Here is a 16,777-nt window from a genome sequence, read left to right as displayed (position 1 = left end):
ACCGATTCCTCAAACCTTGTTGTGGGATTCTCATTAGAATTCCAATAAGGTAGCAACTAAGGTGGAGGTATATGCAAGAGGCCAACCATAAGGTGTCCCTTCTAAGTGCTCTTTTACATGTTGACACGTGTGTGTGTGTCAAGGGCTGTAAATGGATAACCGAAAACCGAATTCGATCCGCATCCGTATTCATTTAGAGACATCAAGAAAAAAAAATCCGAATACTCCGATAAAAATCCGTCCGGAAAAAAATCCGAATACTTGATGATAAAAAATTAAGTAAATAATGATCTTAAGGGTTTTCGAAGATTCAACAGGTTCTAGAATATGAAGAAAAGAGAATCATGATCCAAGAGATATGGATTGAGAGTGAATTGTATCCGCTAGGGGGAGGAAGGTCCGGGTTACACAAGGCAGAGATGTAAACAAATGATCGAAAATCCGAATTCGATCCGCATCTGAATTCATCCGAACCCGTTTAGAGGTACCCATATTCGGCCAGGGAATATCCGGATCCGATCACATCCGATCCGTATCCGAGCCAAATCTGATCCGTTTACAGGCCGTGTGTGTGTGTGTGTGTGTGTGTGTGTGTGAGAGAGAGAGAGAGAGAGAGAGAGAGAATTAGGTTTTTGGGTGTATTAGATTTCTTCGGGGGTGGGAGGAAGAGAGGAAGACAGGCTGGACACCCTGGCGGCGTGACCAGCCTTTACCCTCCAATTATTTAGCATAGATTTGTGAAGTTGGATTCTCTACTGTAGGTTTTCCTCTAAATATTGGTCTATTAATAGAAATGTACAACTACTTTGATTGACATGCAGACACAAGCTCAGGCACCACCAAAGAATTATTTTCTAGTATCAAAACATAGTCTTGTGCAGCTTAGTTGCTGTGAGCTTAAGAAAAGTTAATAGGTTAATAATCTCTCACCACAGGATCAGGAGCATCATATTGCTGGCACATTATCCAAGGCACACCAATATTCTGAGAGAGAGCCATTCTTGCGGCCCACATAGCATAGGGCTTTCCCCCATCTCCATAAACCCTTTCAGTGTCACCATATTCATTTTCTATCTGCATTAAATGCAAGGATCATCAATGCAAGTTCACTCAATAACCTGTTATACAATCCTAGAGATTTATCCAACAGGACCAAAACATTATAAGCAGAGTAGCTGAAGATGTGACACTGGTGAGAAACTTCTAACAAACACCTAACACCACCAAGTAGGACAAATTATTTCCATGACATCTGGCCTTCCTAAATTTTTGTTTCTTACTACGACATTGTGAAAGCTCGTGAAAAAAAAATCAAGAAACTTGGATAGAATACATCAACATGCAAGGAAATATTCGAGAGTTAAGTTTCCGGTTGAAGAAGAATATTTAAATATAGATTTCAAAGATCCAAAGTAACAGGCTTCCATACTGTGTACAAATTCTCATCAAGATGATAAATAGTTTCCCGATGAAGAATTAATTTTTGAATATACTTCATTTGTTTCAATATATAGTGGAAAATCCTCAAGTAAAATCAGTATAAAAAGGTAGTTCAGTTGGAAACAAATGGAGCCTCTATATTTTCAATGTAGAATTGAAATTAATTATCCTTATCAAGTAAAATTTGAAGATAGTTCAGCCGCAATCCAACTCAATATCCAGATTTAAGAACAGTAGTATCATTGTTTTTGCCTTCAAAGTTATAAACATCCAATGTTTAATTGAACATATTCCCCAAAATTCAGAGAGTTATTTAAAAAGGAATCTTCTCAGTATAACAATGCATGGTTACACTGAGTAGTAACCATCAAATGTGGATCAAATAAGACAAGATATTGATTGTATGAAATTTTTAATTAGGTATATAGTACCATTTCTGCCTGTTAGAAGACAAAAGAACCTCTACTGTACTTATGAAAGTAATTCTGGTATGGTTACAGGCTCAGTGTGACCAACTGTGGTCACAGAGAGCAAAAACCATTTAAAACTCGAAAAATTAAATTATTTTGATATTTTCAGTAATTCAGGCTAGTACTGCCAAAAAAAATCAACCACACAATTTAGTTAAATGAAACTTTATATTTGCCTGCGCCAAGATGATAGGGCCTCCCTGTGATGCAAAAAACTTCTCCTGCTTCATCATGTTCACTATGAAAGTTGTGAAGTTCTGCATGTGATTCTGGATTCCAAAAAAAAGACAAATGAATTAGGAAGATCAAAATGCAGTCATTCAAGGAAAACCATTGCTTAATAATCAAACTTTAGATAGCTTGATAGTACAGAACACACATTTACAGTCAAGCACACAAATGAGAAAATTGACTAGTTTTCAATACCTTAAAGGGTTCGTTGTCAGTTCGGAAGACTGTGCCAGGCACATAATGCAGCCATACAGGAACGCCACTGTAATGTACCACTACTAACTGTTCAATTTTCATCCACAAAAATAAATTGGAAGCACTTGGAAACAAAGATTGAACCATGATAACACCAATAAAGAATCCAATCCAATCCAATATCAAAATCAAAATAAAATAAAAAACAGACCCGAAATTCCACTCCGCTGCAACAAATGGGCCAATCCGCAAGATCAAATACATCCCAGCTCTCTGAACAATCTTCACAAACTCCACCAGATTGAAGCGTCCCCCGAAATAATACTACAGGATTCAAAACTAAGACCAATTAAGTCCCAACCAAACCTACCAATGCATTTATTTTTGTCTCTATCTAACCAAGATATCGATTAATCAACTCACATTGCCAGGAGAAAGCTCATGTCCGTTCCAAAAAACGTAAGTTTCGATCACATCAACCCCTCCTTCTTTGGCAGTTTGAATGAGTCCCGGCCACATCTACTCCATTCAACACTTATTATTACCAATCAAAACAAAAACCAGAAACCACAAGAAACCAAAATGAGCATTCAATAGGAGTGTATTAACTAACCCCAGGGACGCTGCGAGGATAATGTATGGAAGCGGAAATGAGAAGCTTTCGCTGGCCATCAATGATGAGAGAGCGATGATCATATGTTACATTAGCTCCTAAACAAGACACAGAGAAACAGCAGCAGCAGAAGAAGAAGAAGAAGAAGAGCAAGAACAAACGATCCTTCCACACAGAGACCTTCCACTTCCCTTCCTCCATTGTTTAGCTCAGAGTAAAAGCTTAACTCAATCTCATTTTAAGCAGAAAAATCTGCATTAAAAACCTCACAAACAAACAAATTCTCATCTACCCTCATTAATTGAAATTTGCGTGTTGATGTCAGCAGAGGGTGAGAGAGAGAGAGATGGATTTGGTTGGTTTTCTTGTGAAATGCTATTATGCGAATGAGGCGAAGCGATCCAACGAGAGTGGGAACCACTCTGTACTGTGTAAGTCTGTAGTAGTCTCTTTTACTCTCGACTTTTGGTCTGCGAGCAGAGGGAAAGGAGGAAAAAAAACACTTTTTTAGGCGGTAAAATGGTCCCGATAAAATCTGCACCGATACACTCGACAGTGTACAGATGGGACTTTTTTTGCTATAAAATAGTGTTTTTTTAATGTGTGTGTCTCTGCAAAGGCAATATCTATCAAATAGTGTTTTTGGTAACTTAAAAAACAAAGTTTTTGGTCAAAGGCTAAAAGCAAAATAGTGTTGGGTGGTAGATAGGGCAAAGTTATCGGGTCGGGTTAGAAACTACATTTTGGGAATTTGCTACTTTTCTTAAGCCTTGTGAGCTCATTGATGGAATAAGGGTGTCAATTGATCCGGTTTCTTAATGGTTATGGCCCTAAGAAGTCAAGACCAATCCAGTTAAATAAGTTAATCGTATCCAAACCTAAGATTCTAGGGACCTTGATCCACTCTAGTACTAGAGGCGTTGCTGTGCGCATCATGAGGTGCAACAACGGCCATGTGTGCATAGTGGGACCTGCTGTGCACACATGTCCACTGCTGCGCCGCATGATGGCACAGCAGCGCTGTAGTGCACGGTAGCGGATAAAAATTCAGATTCTAGACCATTAATTAATGGGTGGGCTGGTTCTCGTTCTGGTATCGATTCCTAATTGGTTCCAAACAGTCCAAATTTTTTTTAAAAAAAATCCCTAACATAAATTACATATATTCAATAATGTTATAATAAGACTAATTTCAATTACATGTGATATATTGTGAGTAATCCACAATCAATTTTTATCTCAAATCACGTAACTTGTCCATATTATCTCTTGTTTTATATTTAATTAATAAGTAAGAACACTTCACGGTTCCACCCTCATAAACTAAGATTATTTTAAAGCATGTTATTTAGTTAGTATTCCCAAATGGATCATTAAATTAACAATGAATCTTGAGTAAAATAGTAAATGGGACAAGAGATACCGATCAAAATTGAAAGGAAAAAAAGTAAAGGGCTTGACCTTAGCTATAATAACCATAAGTCTTAAAAATTATATAATATATAAGATTAGGATGTGGATTTATACTGATTCCAATGGTTCTAGTTCCTACGGTTCCTAGTTAGTCTATCAGTTTTAGAACCATTGCAAGAGCAATAACTTAATCGGTAGATCCAGAACTAGATCAATAAGCTATTGGGTAGGTTGGTTCCAGTTCCTATCGGGATGGCTCTGGTTCTAATCCAAAATTGACACGCTTGGTTGGAATAACCATTATGCTAGGTCTATGGCATGACAAGCTGTTTTTTTTTTATAGGTACTATATTCTAAGGGGGAGGAAGGAAATATGTGAACCATGAAACAAGACCTCCTACCAGGTTGGCTTTTATGCTCCACACTTCTACCAAATGCATTAAGCAGTTGTCCTCAACAAACAGCTTGTAGTTGTTAGTTGTTATGTAACACCTCTTCCGTCCACCTATTAAAATTTTAAGAAATGGACCTTTTCTTGTGGCAAAAAAGGGATCTAATTAACATAATTGGCACTAGGGCTGCAACAGGGTCGGGTTGGGTCGGGCTTTACAGAACCCTAGCCCAACCCTAAGTCCCCTTAGCTGGGCCCAGACCCGACCCGACCCTAACTCAGGGCCAAAAAAATCCAACCCTGACCCGCCCTCAGGGTCGGGCCGGGCTGACCCTGATTGGCCTTGATTATGGGGAAGGGGAAAGAAATGCATGGGCTGGAATGGGCCTAGAAGAACATTATCAATTTTACATAAAATAACACTATACTAAAATGTATTATATCAGTTATTGTCTTCATATATAATATATTATATAAAAAAAATGTAGGTGACATTTCAAGTTTATAATGTATATATTATATCAAGATATATTTTATAGTATAACTTAAATCAGGGTCGGGCCGGGCCAGGCCAAGGCCAAGCTTAGCTTGAGGCCTCAACCCTAACCTGACCCGACCCGACTCGACCCTGACTCAGAGTCAGAAATTTCCAACCTTGACCCGCCCTCAGGGCCAAATATCTCAACCCAGGCCCTGTTCGGGCTCAGGGCGGGCCAGGGAGGGTTCGGGCCGACAGGGCCAAACTTGCAACCCTAATTGGCACCCATACCGATACCAATACAAATAAATATTAGCCTTATCGGGTTCTATAGGGAGTACAACAACCTTTTTCCATACAAAAAATAAAGGGTTTTTTTACACGTACCTCCCCTGAGTTATCAGGTATCTGTTGGATTTATGTGTCCATCAAACCCAGTTCAATCCGGTTCAATCTGGTTTTACTTTGTATTGACCATTTATACATTTTGGTTTAATATTATCACATGCGATATAAACTTTTTGAGCATTATGTGTCTGTAAGTATTACTTAAAATGGTAATCACGACTAGGGTTTGGGCTGGGCACCCTTATCATATGGTCATCGCGTTGGGTATGTCTAGACATGTGATGTCAAGGTACAAATGCGAGTACTCACATGTTCGATGTGTGTAATGGCGAAGAATCTACTTTGTCGATTTCCCCATGTATTACTGCCAGATGTAGGAAGGGATAGACATGAGTCACCGAGACCCTGTACCTGAGGGAACCCTGTCACTACAAAGTGTGATCACATTCTTTGGTTCATCAATGACTGAGACTCAAGTGAGTCAAAGCCGGTGTTCTGAGAATGCGTGAACACTTTGTGAGTGAAGGAGTTACTCAACATGGTCACCACTGTTCGATTGGGGAACACCAAGATTGAGATTGTCTGTGAATGGTCAGATCGAAATCTGGATCCAGTGCCGTTTTGGAAATGGTTTTGTTAAACCTATTTTACATAAAATAATAGATTGTATATAGTTATTTGATTAAAGTGTTTTGTCAAGTTTTGCAGGACCCGATCAAATACACAGACACTCTTGTATGGACATGTACTATGGAATGGGGTTTGGCAGTACTAGTATACATGCCCTAGATTCCATAATGATGGTGTTGATTAGTGGGGGGGGGTTGTACATGATACTTTATTATCATGTAGGGAGTTATTTGGAATTTGCTAAAATAATTGGTTATTTATTTAATTATGGATATGATGCTAATTGTAATTATTCATAAATTAAAATAATTAATTAATTATATCATTCCCTATTAGATTCTGCTTCTTCACCAATTAGAAGCACTTTGAGTTTAACCAGGAAAGCCATCAAGGAGAGAGAGTGTTAGACTCTCACTGGGATTGGTCCAAGTAGGGTTTTAGAAACCCTATTATATAAACACACCAAGGGGAAGGGGGGCAACCCACGTTTCCTAGCCTTGGACGAATTTGGTTGCTCCCTTTTCTCTCTTGTGATCTCTTCTTTCTCCTTCTTCTTGCTCTCTATTATTTGAGAGTTAGGGTTTTGGAAACCCAGATGTGTGCTTAAAGATCTGAAGAGGATCTAGGATTGGTTTGAAGAGCTTGGCTGCACGATTGGGGGTTTAGATCTATTTACTTGGAGTGCTCATTGGAGGAAGAACCATCATCTATTGGAGGAGCAACACTTGAGGCTCATCAGGTTAGCAAATTTATATTAATTCATGTTGATTTAATTTTATGATTATTCATGAGATGTGAAAGTAACCCGAATCAATTGTTTTCCGCATCGCATTCGGGTGTGGGATGGATCCCTCTTTTAATGGGATGGAATAGAGATGTGTTTTCTCTATGACATGGATCCCATTAATTCTATGGGGCGTCAAAGAGATGGACTGGGCATTGGTTTGTCATACCAAACCCTAATAGGGTTCCAGTAGGGCACCATGGGCGACCATGGAAAATCTTAAAAATTGAAAATAGGATGCCCAAGCAAGTTTAAGGTGCCCTAGGGTTCCCTAGGGACAACCTTGGAGATCCCAAGAGTTGGGAACTTGAACATATATTTTTATTGATTTCCCAAGGTGAACCACCATGATCCCATGGACCGTAGTATCGCCTACAGTATCTACAAAAACTTTCGTGAGTTTTGGAAATTTATGCATGCCACCCCTACTTTCCAAAATAATTGATAAATAAACCCACTCTATTAACCTAGAACTAAAAACATTAGAATAAACTAAATGTTGACCAAATTTTCATTCCTGCTAAAATAAACATTTTGCTTCCATTACTTGGCATGTTGAGTAAGGACAAACCGAGGAGAAACCCTAAACCTCAAAGGCGACCACCATTCTCACCGCTAAGCTGAAACAACCCATCAATGGCTTTTGACAACTTGGAAGGTAAAACCTGCTACTGAGGTCTACTACTTGCAACTCCTCCGCTCTATTCTTAGACCACCATTCTAGGACCTGCAACTCCTCCTAGCTCGGTTCGACCTGCAACTCCTCCCAGCTTGCTTCAACTTAACTTGAATGTAAGTAATGTGAATGTTCTTCTTCAACTCTAAGTAAGAGCATAGCATTACAAGATGCTAAAATGATATAATGTGCAATCGTAGCTGAGCTTTCAAGTTTTTACAAAATCCATTTTTGAACCATATCTCATTCCAATCCTTGTCCCTAAGTAATCAGTTATACATTATAGATTCATGACATATTTATGGTTTGAGGTTTCATAATCGTAGTTGATTTATGCTACTGTTAGAAGTTTCTTATCCTTGATTAATCAATAAAATTAGTAAATGAAGATGGGAAAACTGCTATTGTTAGAGGTTTCCTATCCTTGGATTCTTGATGACTTTAGAGTTCATTCAACTCTATCCACAACCTGGCCCATCTGTGAATCACGTTGACAGGTTCTGGATTTTTCCATAGTTCGATTCAACTCTTGAACATCACTTGATTCTTCTCTTCTGAATCCACCATTCCAACAAAACAGCAAGAGTGTTAGAAAATGAAAGATGTTGGGTCAATATTGGATATTGGACCCAATATTGGATTCTTCTAGCAATAAGGATCTTTCCTTGGTGGGAAAGATTGGATGGGTTGGCGATTGAGTTCCAATAGAAAACTTAATATTCCTTACCCATGTGTGCTACCAATTTGAGAGTGAGAGGGCAAATCACATATATTCACGAGATTGCCAAAATTCAAGAAGCTCTCTCTCATCCCAGGAAAATCGATGGAGCACTCCACTTCCTAGAACCATTCTCTCTTCTTCTCCCTCTCTTAGTATTTGATCTTGGAGAAAGATTGGGTTTTGAGAACCCTTGTGTGTGGAGGAGTTGGCTTGATCGTGTGGGAGCGCCTAGCTTTGCGTAGTGTGTAGAACGACTGAAAAAAGGATATCATTGATTAGAGGTCTTGCATCTGTGAGACTCTAAGTAACGATCAATTCTCCTGTTATCATAGATAATTTAATAGTATTCTCCATTGATAGAATCAATCCTACCACGCTTCTGCGGATTTATGTTGATCGCCTTCAGTGGTATCAGAGTCTTGCTATCAAATTGGAATGTTTTATTTTTTTTGTATCCATTATTACATGTGATGCTCTTAGTTTAGCTTCATTATAAAAAAAAAAAAAAAAAAACAAAACTGTTTAAAGGGTTTTTTGAAAGAAGACTCATTGGGGAAGATGGATGAAGGGATTTTTCTCTTTACCCACCTTCACCATTTTACATAATGGCTTATTTTATTGATTTTTGTTGATAAGCATGTATATGGTATTGATTAAATCATGATGGGCATTAGATGCTCCTGGCCATTGTGACATGTTTTGTCATGGTAAATTGGTAATGGTGTTTTTATGTGTTTTTGACATTTTTCACATAAAATATGGAATCTATCATCTTTGAGCATCATGTATATAATGAGGACCATGGTTATGGGATTTAGTAATTTACATGCATTAGATACATGTGTGTGTCAGGCATGGCATGGATGTAGTTTTGGATGCAATTATTATTTTTTTCATTCTTTTCCCCATCTCTCATGTAAATGTTATGTAATTCCCCCTCAGGCAATTCAAATTGGTGGACTGATTTCTTGAGTTTTATTTATATTTAAAGGGTTATAACAATTTTAAATTAGTTTATATTATTTATTGTAACAGCTTGATGATCATGATAAGATCGCAATCGTGATTTTGATCGTGGATCAAGGATCTTGACGGTTCGTTGGTGAGAAGATTGGAGGAGGGACTTACTCACTTGGAGTGTCCAAGTTGTTTATAGTTTTGGATTGATTTTTCTGTAATAGTTAGTTGCATCTGCATTATCACATGATTATTGCTATGTGTGGGAGTGACATATGAGGCTGTGATTACTCCCATCCATCTTGTAATCAAAGTGAGTTTACATTGGATGTGAACTCATGTTAATTAAAGATGTTATTATCCCATAACCATTGGTATTTTATTTTCCTTGGATGGATGTGTTTATGTGCTTATACATTGGATGTATGGTTTTTGATTTTATGCATTCCCGTAATCCCTCAATTTTAAAACAAGTGTGATATGAAAAACCCTGGTTGGTGGGATTCTCATGGCTTCCCTTAGTTGGTGAGTATAGAAATTTCATCGATCTACTCTTGTAGATGCCGATAGGATAATACTTGAATAGGTTGATGAAATTGTCTACACCCATTTCACATGTGATGGTAGAGAATGTGGTTAGTGGTAAGTGTATTGGGATAGTAGTCATTAACCTACAAACACCATAATTTCCTCCAAAACCAAGGATATACACTTGACTTGAGTGTATGTCAGTCGATAGGAATGGGCATGACACTCAGGTGGCTAAATCATATTGAAAACCTAAGTGACGGATAGAATAGTCCACTCAACCAACATGCAAATGATGAACTCCAATAGGCTAAGTCAGGAGCATAAGGGATGATAAGTTCCAATTCATACCCTATAAGCTAGAGGGAAGCTTAGGGTGTAATTGACCATTGATTATTCTTATCCCATTTTTCAATGACTCAAATCAACTATGCTACCATCATAAATGACCATATTTTGATCGGCCCAAACTACGTTTACTGGAGGAGGAACATCAAGTTACTCCTGGTTGCAGAAGGTTTGATGTTAGTCATTAAGCAAGATGAACCTGAATTCCCGTAAAATGAGGACCCTGTTGCTAAAGCGACATATGAGTTATTTCGTCAAAACAATTCTAAGACCAAACTCCTCATATTGAACTCCGTGGAAAAGACCATCGCTGATTCTGTCAAGGATTTATACTTGACAAAGGATATGATGGAGAAGAAAGACATGCCCATCATCAACTAGTGATACTTCTCCATGGCACGAAGATGGCCCAAGGAACTCTAGTTATAGATTGTGATGAAAATGCAGAACTTGTTCCAAGATCTGGAGAACCTTGGGACGTCTTTTAAGTTGAATTATAAAATAGATGTTATCTTCTACTCTTTGCCTTAGGATATTTATGGATCATTTATTACTAATTATAACATGAAAAAACTCTTTGTCAAACTTCCTGAGCTGGGCAACATGTTACAAGAGGTAGAGGCTGCATCAAAAAAGCAGAAAGTGGAGGTCTTAACCACAAAGGAGAAGCCTTCTTCTTTTAAGCCTAAGGGTAAGAAGAAGAAGAAGAAGACTGACAAAGGGAAAGCCCCTAAGGTTGAGTCAAAGGGAACTCAGAAGAACAAGAAAAAAGGAACTTGTTTCTATTGCACAAAGGACGGGCATTGGAAAAAAGAATGTCGATCTTTCCAGGCTGCTTAGAAAAAGAAGCCGAAAGAAGGTATTTCTGAAACCTTAGTCCTTTATAAGTCTAATTTGTCGGAGGAACCTACTAATACATGGTTGGTGGATTCCGGGTCTAACGCCCATATTTGTAACATGTTGCAGGGGTTCAAGCTGACAAGAAGGCTGAGTAAGGATGAAGTTCATCTGAGAACGGGTACTGAAGCTGAAGCCGTTGCTGAGGTCATTGGAGATTTTACTTATATTTTAACAATAAAGTTACTTTGATTTTCAGAGATTATTTTTATGTCCCCCTATTTAGGAGGAACATTGTTTCTATTAGTAAGCTAGTGATGGATGGTTATACTTTTCTATTTGGTGATAAGTTGACTGTTCAGTTTAAAAATTCTTTTGTTACTACTGGCTTACTAGATAACGGATTATATCTCTTAAAACCGGTGTTTGATATGAATGAAATATCCAATACATCTATATATCTTTGGCACTTACGGTTAGGTCATATTGGAGTAGAAAGGATAAGCAGGCTGGTAAAAGATGGACCTTTAGATTCTCTGAAGGTAGAACCTTATCCAACCTGTAAGTCATATCTACAAGGAAAGATGACCAAGAAACCCTTCTCAAATAAGGGAAGAAGAGTCCAAGCGGTGTTAGAATTGGTACACTCGGATGTGTGTGGATTTATTAATGTTCAAGCAAGGTATGGTCACGAATACTTCGTAACCTTCACTGATGATTACTCTGGTTATGGTCATATATACTTGATACACCGCAAGTCAGAAAACTTTTGATAAATTCAAAGAATTCCGAGCGGAAGTTGAAAAATAGTTGCATCAAGTGTCTTCGATCTGATCGAGGAAGAGAGTATTTATCAGATGAGTTCAGGGACTATCTGAAAGAAGCTGGGATAGTTTCTCAGTTGACGGCCCCAGGGACACCTCAACAAAACAGAGTCTTTGAAAGGCGAAATCGAACCATATTGGACATGGTTCGATCCATGTTGAGTGATTCAGAATTATCGTTAAGTTTTTAGGATTTTGCACTAGAAACTACCATCTATATACTAAACAAGGTATCCACAAAATCTGTACCCAAAACACCTTTTGAATTATGCTATAGGCACAAGCCTAGTCTCTAACATATCAGGGTGTGGGGTTGCATAGCACATGTGTGGAAGCAACAGACGGATAAGTTGGAATCTCGTATAGATAGATGCTATTTCCTTGGATTCCCTAAGACTACAATAGGCTACTATTTCTTTGACCCGATGAATCAGAAGGTCATAGTTAGCAAGCATGCGGCATTTCTAGAGGATGACATGGTCTCACAGAGATCGAATCTAGTGGTCATAAAGGAAATATCTAATGACCAGCTACCCTCTGCACCCACAGAAATTTTAGCCGACGTACCCACTGAGGAGCAACAGCCTCAAGAGCCTAGACGAAGTGGGATGTCTATAAGACCACCGACTTGTTTGAATCTTCTCATAGAGGAAGATCAAAGTGTGAAAAAATTCCACATGGTGTCTGATTGTTCAGACACAGATCCTTATACTTATGTTGAGGCTCTAAAGGATGTTGACTCAGATAAATGGAAGGAAGCAATGTGCTCTGAAATAAACTCCATGCATTCTAACCATGTCTGGACTCTCGAGGATCTGCCACAAGGGGTGAAAACCATTGGCTGTCAATGGATCTTCAAGAGGAAGAGAGGTATGGATGGAAAGGTGGAACATTTCAAGGCGAGACTAGTTACAAAGGGATACACTCATAAAGAGGGTATCGACTATGATGAGACCTTCTCACTAGTAGCGATGATTAAATCCATTCAAATTCTATTATCGATTTATGCATACCATGAGTATGAGATCTGGCAGATGGATGTACGAACCGCTTTTCTTAATAGATATCTTGATGAGGTCATATACATGGATCAGCCAGAGGGTTATGCTTCCCTAGGAGAGGAAAACAAGGTATGTAGGTTGTTGAGATCCATTTATAGATTGAAACAGGCTTCCAAAAGTTGGAACATCTATTTTGATCAAACTATCAAGGAATTTGAGTTTGAGTAGAACATTAATGAACCATTCATGTATAAGAAAATTTGTGGGGGGTCTGTTCCCTCGTCCTATATGTGGATGATATACTTCTTATTGGGAATGATATGGAGTTACTTTCATCTGTAAAGATGTGGTTATCCAAAATGTTCTCAATGAAAGATCTGGGTGAAGCCAGTTACATCCTAAGAATTAAGCTTGTGAGAGATTGCAAGAAGAGAATGTTGGGATTGTCACAATCCACCTACATTGACAAAGTGCTTAATAGGTTCAACATGCAGGATTCTAAGAGAGGTAATGTGCCTCTCAGACATGGAATCGGTCTTTCCAAGTCACAATACCCTCAAACTTCTGACGATGTTGAAGCTATGAAAAGAGTTCTTTATGCTTCGACAGTAGGAAGTCTAACGTATGTCATGTTATGTACCAGACCTAACATTTGTCACGTTGTGGGGATTATGAGCCGATATCAATCCAATCTGGGACAAGAACATTGGACAGTTGTCAAGGGGATCCTCAAGTATCAAAGGAGGACCAAGGATTACTTCCTTATTTACGGTTGTGATCAACTGTCAGTAGTTGGATATACCGATTCGAACTTCCAAACTGACAAGGATGACAGAAAGTCTACCTCTAGGATGGTCTTTATGATTGGTGTTGGTGCAGTGATTTGGAGGAGTGCCAAACAAAAGTCAACAATCGATTCCACAACAGAAGCTGAGTACTTGGCAGCTAATGAAGCAGCCAAGGAAGGTGTCTGGCTCAAGAAATTCTTGACCGACTTAGGAGTGGTGCTTGAGCTAGTGGAGCAACCCATACCATTGTTATATGACAACATGGGAGCTATAACACAAGCAAAGGAACTAAGAACTCATTAAAGGAATAAGCATGTGGAGCGGAAGTATCACTTGATTCGTGAGATCATTCAGCATGGTGACATAACCATAGCTAAGGTTGACACGACAGATAATTTATCTGACCCTATGACTAAAGCATTATCTCTTATTGTTTTTGAGAAACATGTTGGGAATTTGGGGATAAAGTTTATGGGTAATTGGCACTGATGTACAAACTCTTTTTGAATTAATGAATTTAATTTTTAATTTGCATGATCAATTGTTGAGCTTAGTTGTTGTCCATAGGTATTCATACCTAAAACTGTTCACCACTAGAGACGGGACTAGACATCCTGTCCGGCATGGTGGTCACACTGTGTGTGCTTAGGAAGGTTACTTTTCCAAGGCACAAGTGTGAGTGTACATACGGTGTGTACATTGGACTAGATCACTTGAGAATTTTACATGTAGTGTACTGTCAGTTTATAAAGAAAATGAGATTCTCTTAAGTAGTTCTCGATTGGTCCCTTGACCTGAGAGGTCCTTATCATTGCATTCAGATGTTGTGTGTTTTGGTGCACCAACGGTTGATGTCTATCTGACTATATATTGGTGCACTGGATTCACAGTGTCTGACTTTATTCGAAAGAGATGCCCAACATGGAATCCACAACCCATACATTGGGAATATGTTGAGGAGAGTATTCTATATAGGATTGGACACAAATCCGGATCTGGTAGCATTTTTAAAATACTTTTGAAATGTTTTTAGATATATATTTACAAACCATTATCTATTTTCTTGAACATTTTGTTTGAAATGTTTTTCCTCGGTCCAATCAAGGGAATTGAATCTCTCGATCGACGTATTGGTTCATTGAGTATTGACAGTCTCGACCACATGCCTTATATTGAACCATGCAACATTGTTTTGTGGGGGACTAATGCGTGTCTTAACTATTTACCTTGGGTGTTGATTGTTACACTCTGTTTGGCATCTTTGGTGATTGGACACTTTAGAAGCTGAGTAGACCCATTGTGATCGTACCCCTTTCCTTTCGGTTCCATTCATTTACACAGCATGGTTGATCACGATTTCCTTTTCGTGATCCTCTTGTAAGATTGGATCTTACAGTAGGATGGAGGAGATTGTTAGAAAAGGAAAGATGTTGGGTCAATATTGGATATTGGATTCCTCTAGCAATAGGGATCTTTCTTTGGTGGGAAAGATTGGATGGGTTGGTGATTGAGTCCCAATAGGAAACTCAATATTCCTTGCCCATGTGTGCTACCAATTTGGGAGTGAGAGGGTAAATCACATATATTCATGAGATTACCAAAATTCAAGGAGCACTCTCTCATCCTTGGAAAATCGGTGGAGCACTCCCCTTTCTAGAACCGTTCTCTCTTCCTCTCCCTCTCTTGGTGTTTGATCTTGGAGAAAGTTTGGGTTTTAAAAACCCTTGTGTGTGGAGGAGTTGGCTTGATTGTGTGGGAATGCCTAGCTTTGTGTAGTGCGTGGAACGACTGAGAAAGGACTATCATCGGTTGGAGGTCTTGCATCTATGAGACTCTAGGTAATGATCAATTCCCCTGTTATTCTCCATTGATAGAATCGATCCTACCACGCTTCCGGGGATCTATGTTGATCGCCTTCAAAGAGAACTTGGATTTACGAGAGATTCAAATGGCATCGATGGGTTATAGATTTAGTCATCTGCGGCCAGCTGGAATGGAGGGTAGAGTTTAGATCGGCAGTCATGGGTGTGATTGGAGTTTAAGAACTTTGAAAATGATTCATAGGGATTTGGGAAGACGAAAAGGAGATAAGGATTGAAAGAAGAAGAAGGGAAGGAAAATCAGTCACAATGGGACTAGTTTGTGCGGTCACAAAGAAGGGGGATGGAAGGAAATGGAAGGGAAAAAGATTTGGTTGTATATCAGTAGGAGGGTTGTGTATTTTAGGTATTAAACGGAAACTATAGGGAGCAAAAGGGGTTTTGAGACCGATGATAATGGGATTGTTGATGGGTTTTGGAAATGGAAAGATGAGAAGGGGAGGATGGATGGTGCGTTTCAAAGTTGAGTAGATTCGATTAGGGTAAATGGAGAAGGAGAGATGAATGTGCAAATGGGTTTTTGTTCGGGGTTTTGGAAGAAAATAATCAAAAGGAGAAAAGGGGTTCGAAAGAAGAGGAATAGAAGGAAGGAGAAACAGACGCAGGAGACACACCGTTGAGCCTCCCTGAGCTGGGGAAGAACCTAAGAGGTCACGGCAAAAGTCCTAATAGATCCCATGATGGCAGTGCTAGATCAAAAGAGGCGGGTGAGAACCAGGAAGAAGAAGAAGACGATAATAATGTCATTCTACCCTATCAAGGGTATATTGGTCATAAATGGTTTAAAAAACTCTTACCGTTTGTAACTAACGGGAACCACTAACGGAGTGGGTTTACTTATCAATTATTTTGGAAAGTATGGGCAGCATGCATAAATTTTCAAACTTCATGAGTGTTTTTGTAGATACCTGATACCTCAGGGGATGTACGTGTAAAAAAACCCAAAAATAAAGGGACAGTCGTACCACATCAACTGATCTGCATCATGACTGGTATCAATACGAATCAATCAACGACCAATTTGATACCAATACCTAAAATTGTGGCAAGATGAAAGATTTACACAATAGTTTAAGTGTCAAGATAATCAAGATGATCTAATAATAGATGTTTTTCCTAGTTAGTTATGAGAAGATTTTCAATTTTCATACTATTTTTTTTTCATTTTCTTATTTTTAATGAATATTCATCGAGTTTTCATTCACCAATGGCGAAGAGAGAACT

At 38.7% G+C, this 16,777-nt stretch overlaps 1 protein-coding gene across 5 annotated transcripts in view; it reads right to left on the bottom strand.

Moving 5' to 3' along the window:
- LOC122654631 (beta-galactosidase 10) overlaps positions 1-3,244 on the bottom strand; it is a 36,119-nt gene extending 32,875 nt beyond the window's left edge. For 4 of the 5 annotated variants that reach the window (XR_006331941.1, XM_043848811.1, XM_043848812.1 and 1 more), the window contains exons 1-6: positions 2,950-3,244; positions 2,760-2,855; positions 2,548-2,660; positions 2,337-2,403; positions 2,087-2,179; positions 931-1,074 (exon numbers count right to left, since the gene is read on the bottom strand). Coding sequence is in view for 4 of the 5 variants with exons in the window: in XM_043848811.1 (XP_043704746.1) it covers positions 931-1,074; positions 2,087-2,179; positions 2,337-2,403; positions 2,548-2,660; positions 2,760-2,855; positions 2,950-3,150 (714 nt within the window). In the remaining variant the exon portion in view is untranslated. Of the gene's footprint in view, positions 1-930; positions 1,075-2,086; positions 2,180-2,336; positions 2,404-2,547; positions 2,676-2,759; positions 2,856-2,949 lie in introns of those variants that run through there. The other variant, XM_043848816.1, reaches the window with a different exon arrangement.
- Positions 3,245-16,777: the final 13,533 nt, after the last annotated feature.

The sequence above is a fragment of the Telopea speciosissima genome, chromosome 3 (genome assembly GCF_018873765.1).
Source record: "Telopea speciosissima isolate NSW1024214 ecotype Mountain lineage chromosome 3, Tspe_v1, whole genome shotgun sequence".
In the NCBI taxonomy this organism is placed as follows: domain Eukaryota; kingdom Viridiplantae; phylum Streptophyta; class Magnoliopsida; order Proteales; family Proteaceae; genus Telopea; species Telopea speciosissima.
Note: the sequence above shows the minus strand (reverse complement) of the source record. Positions and strands in the feature narration are given on the sequence as shown.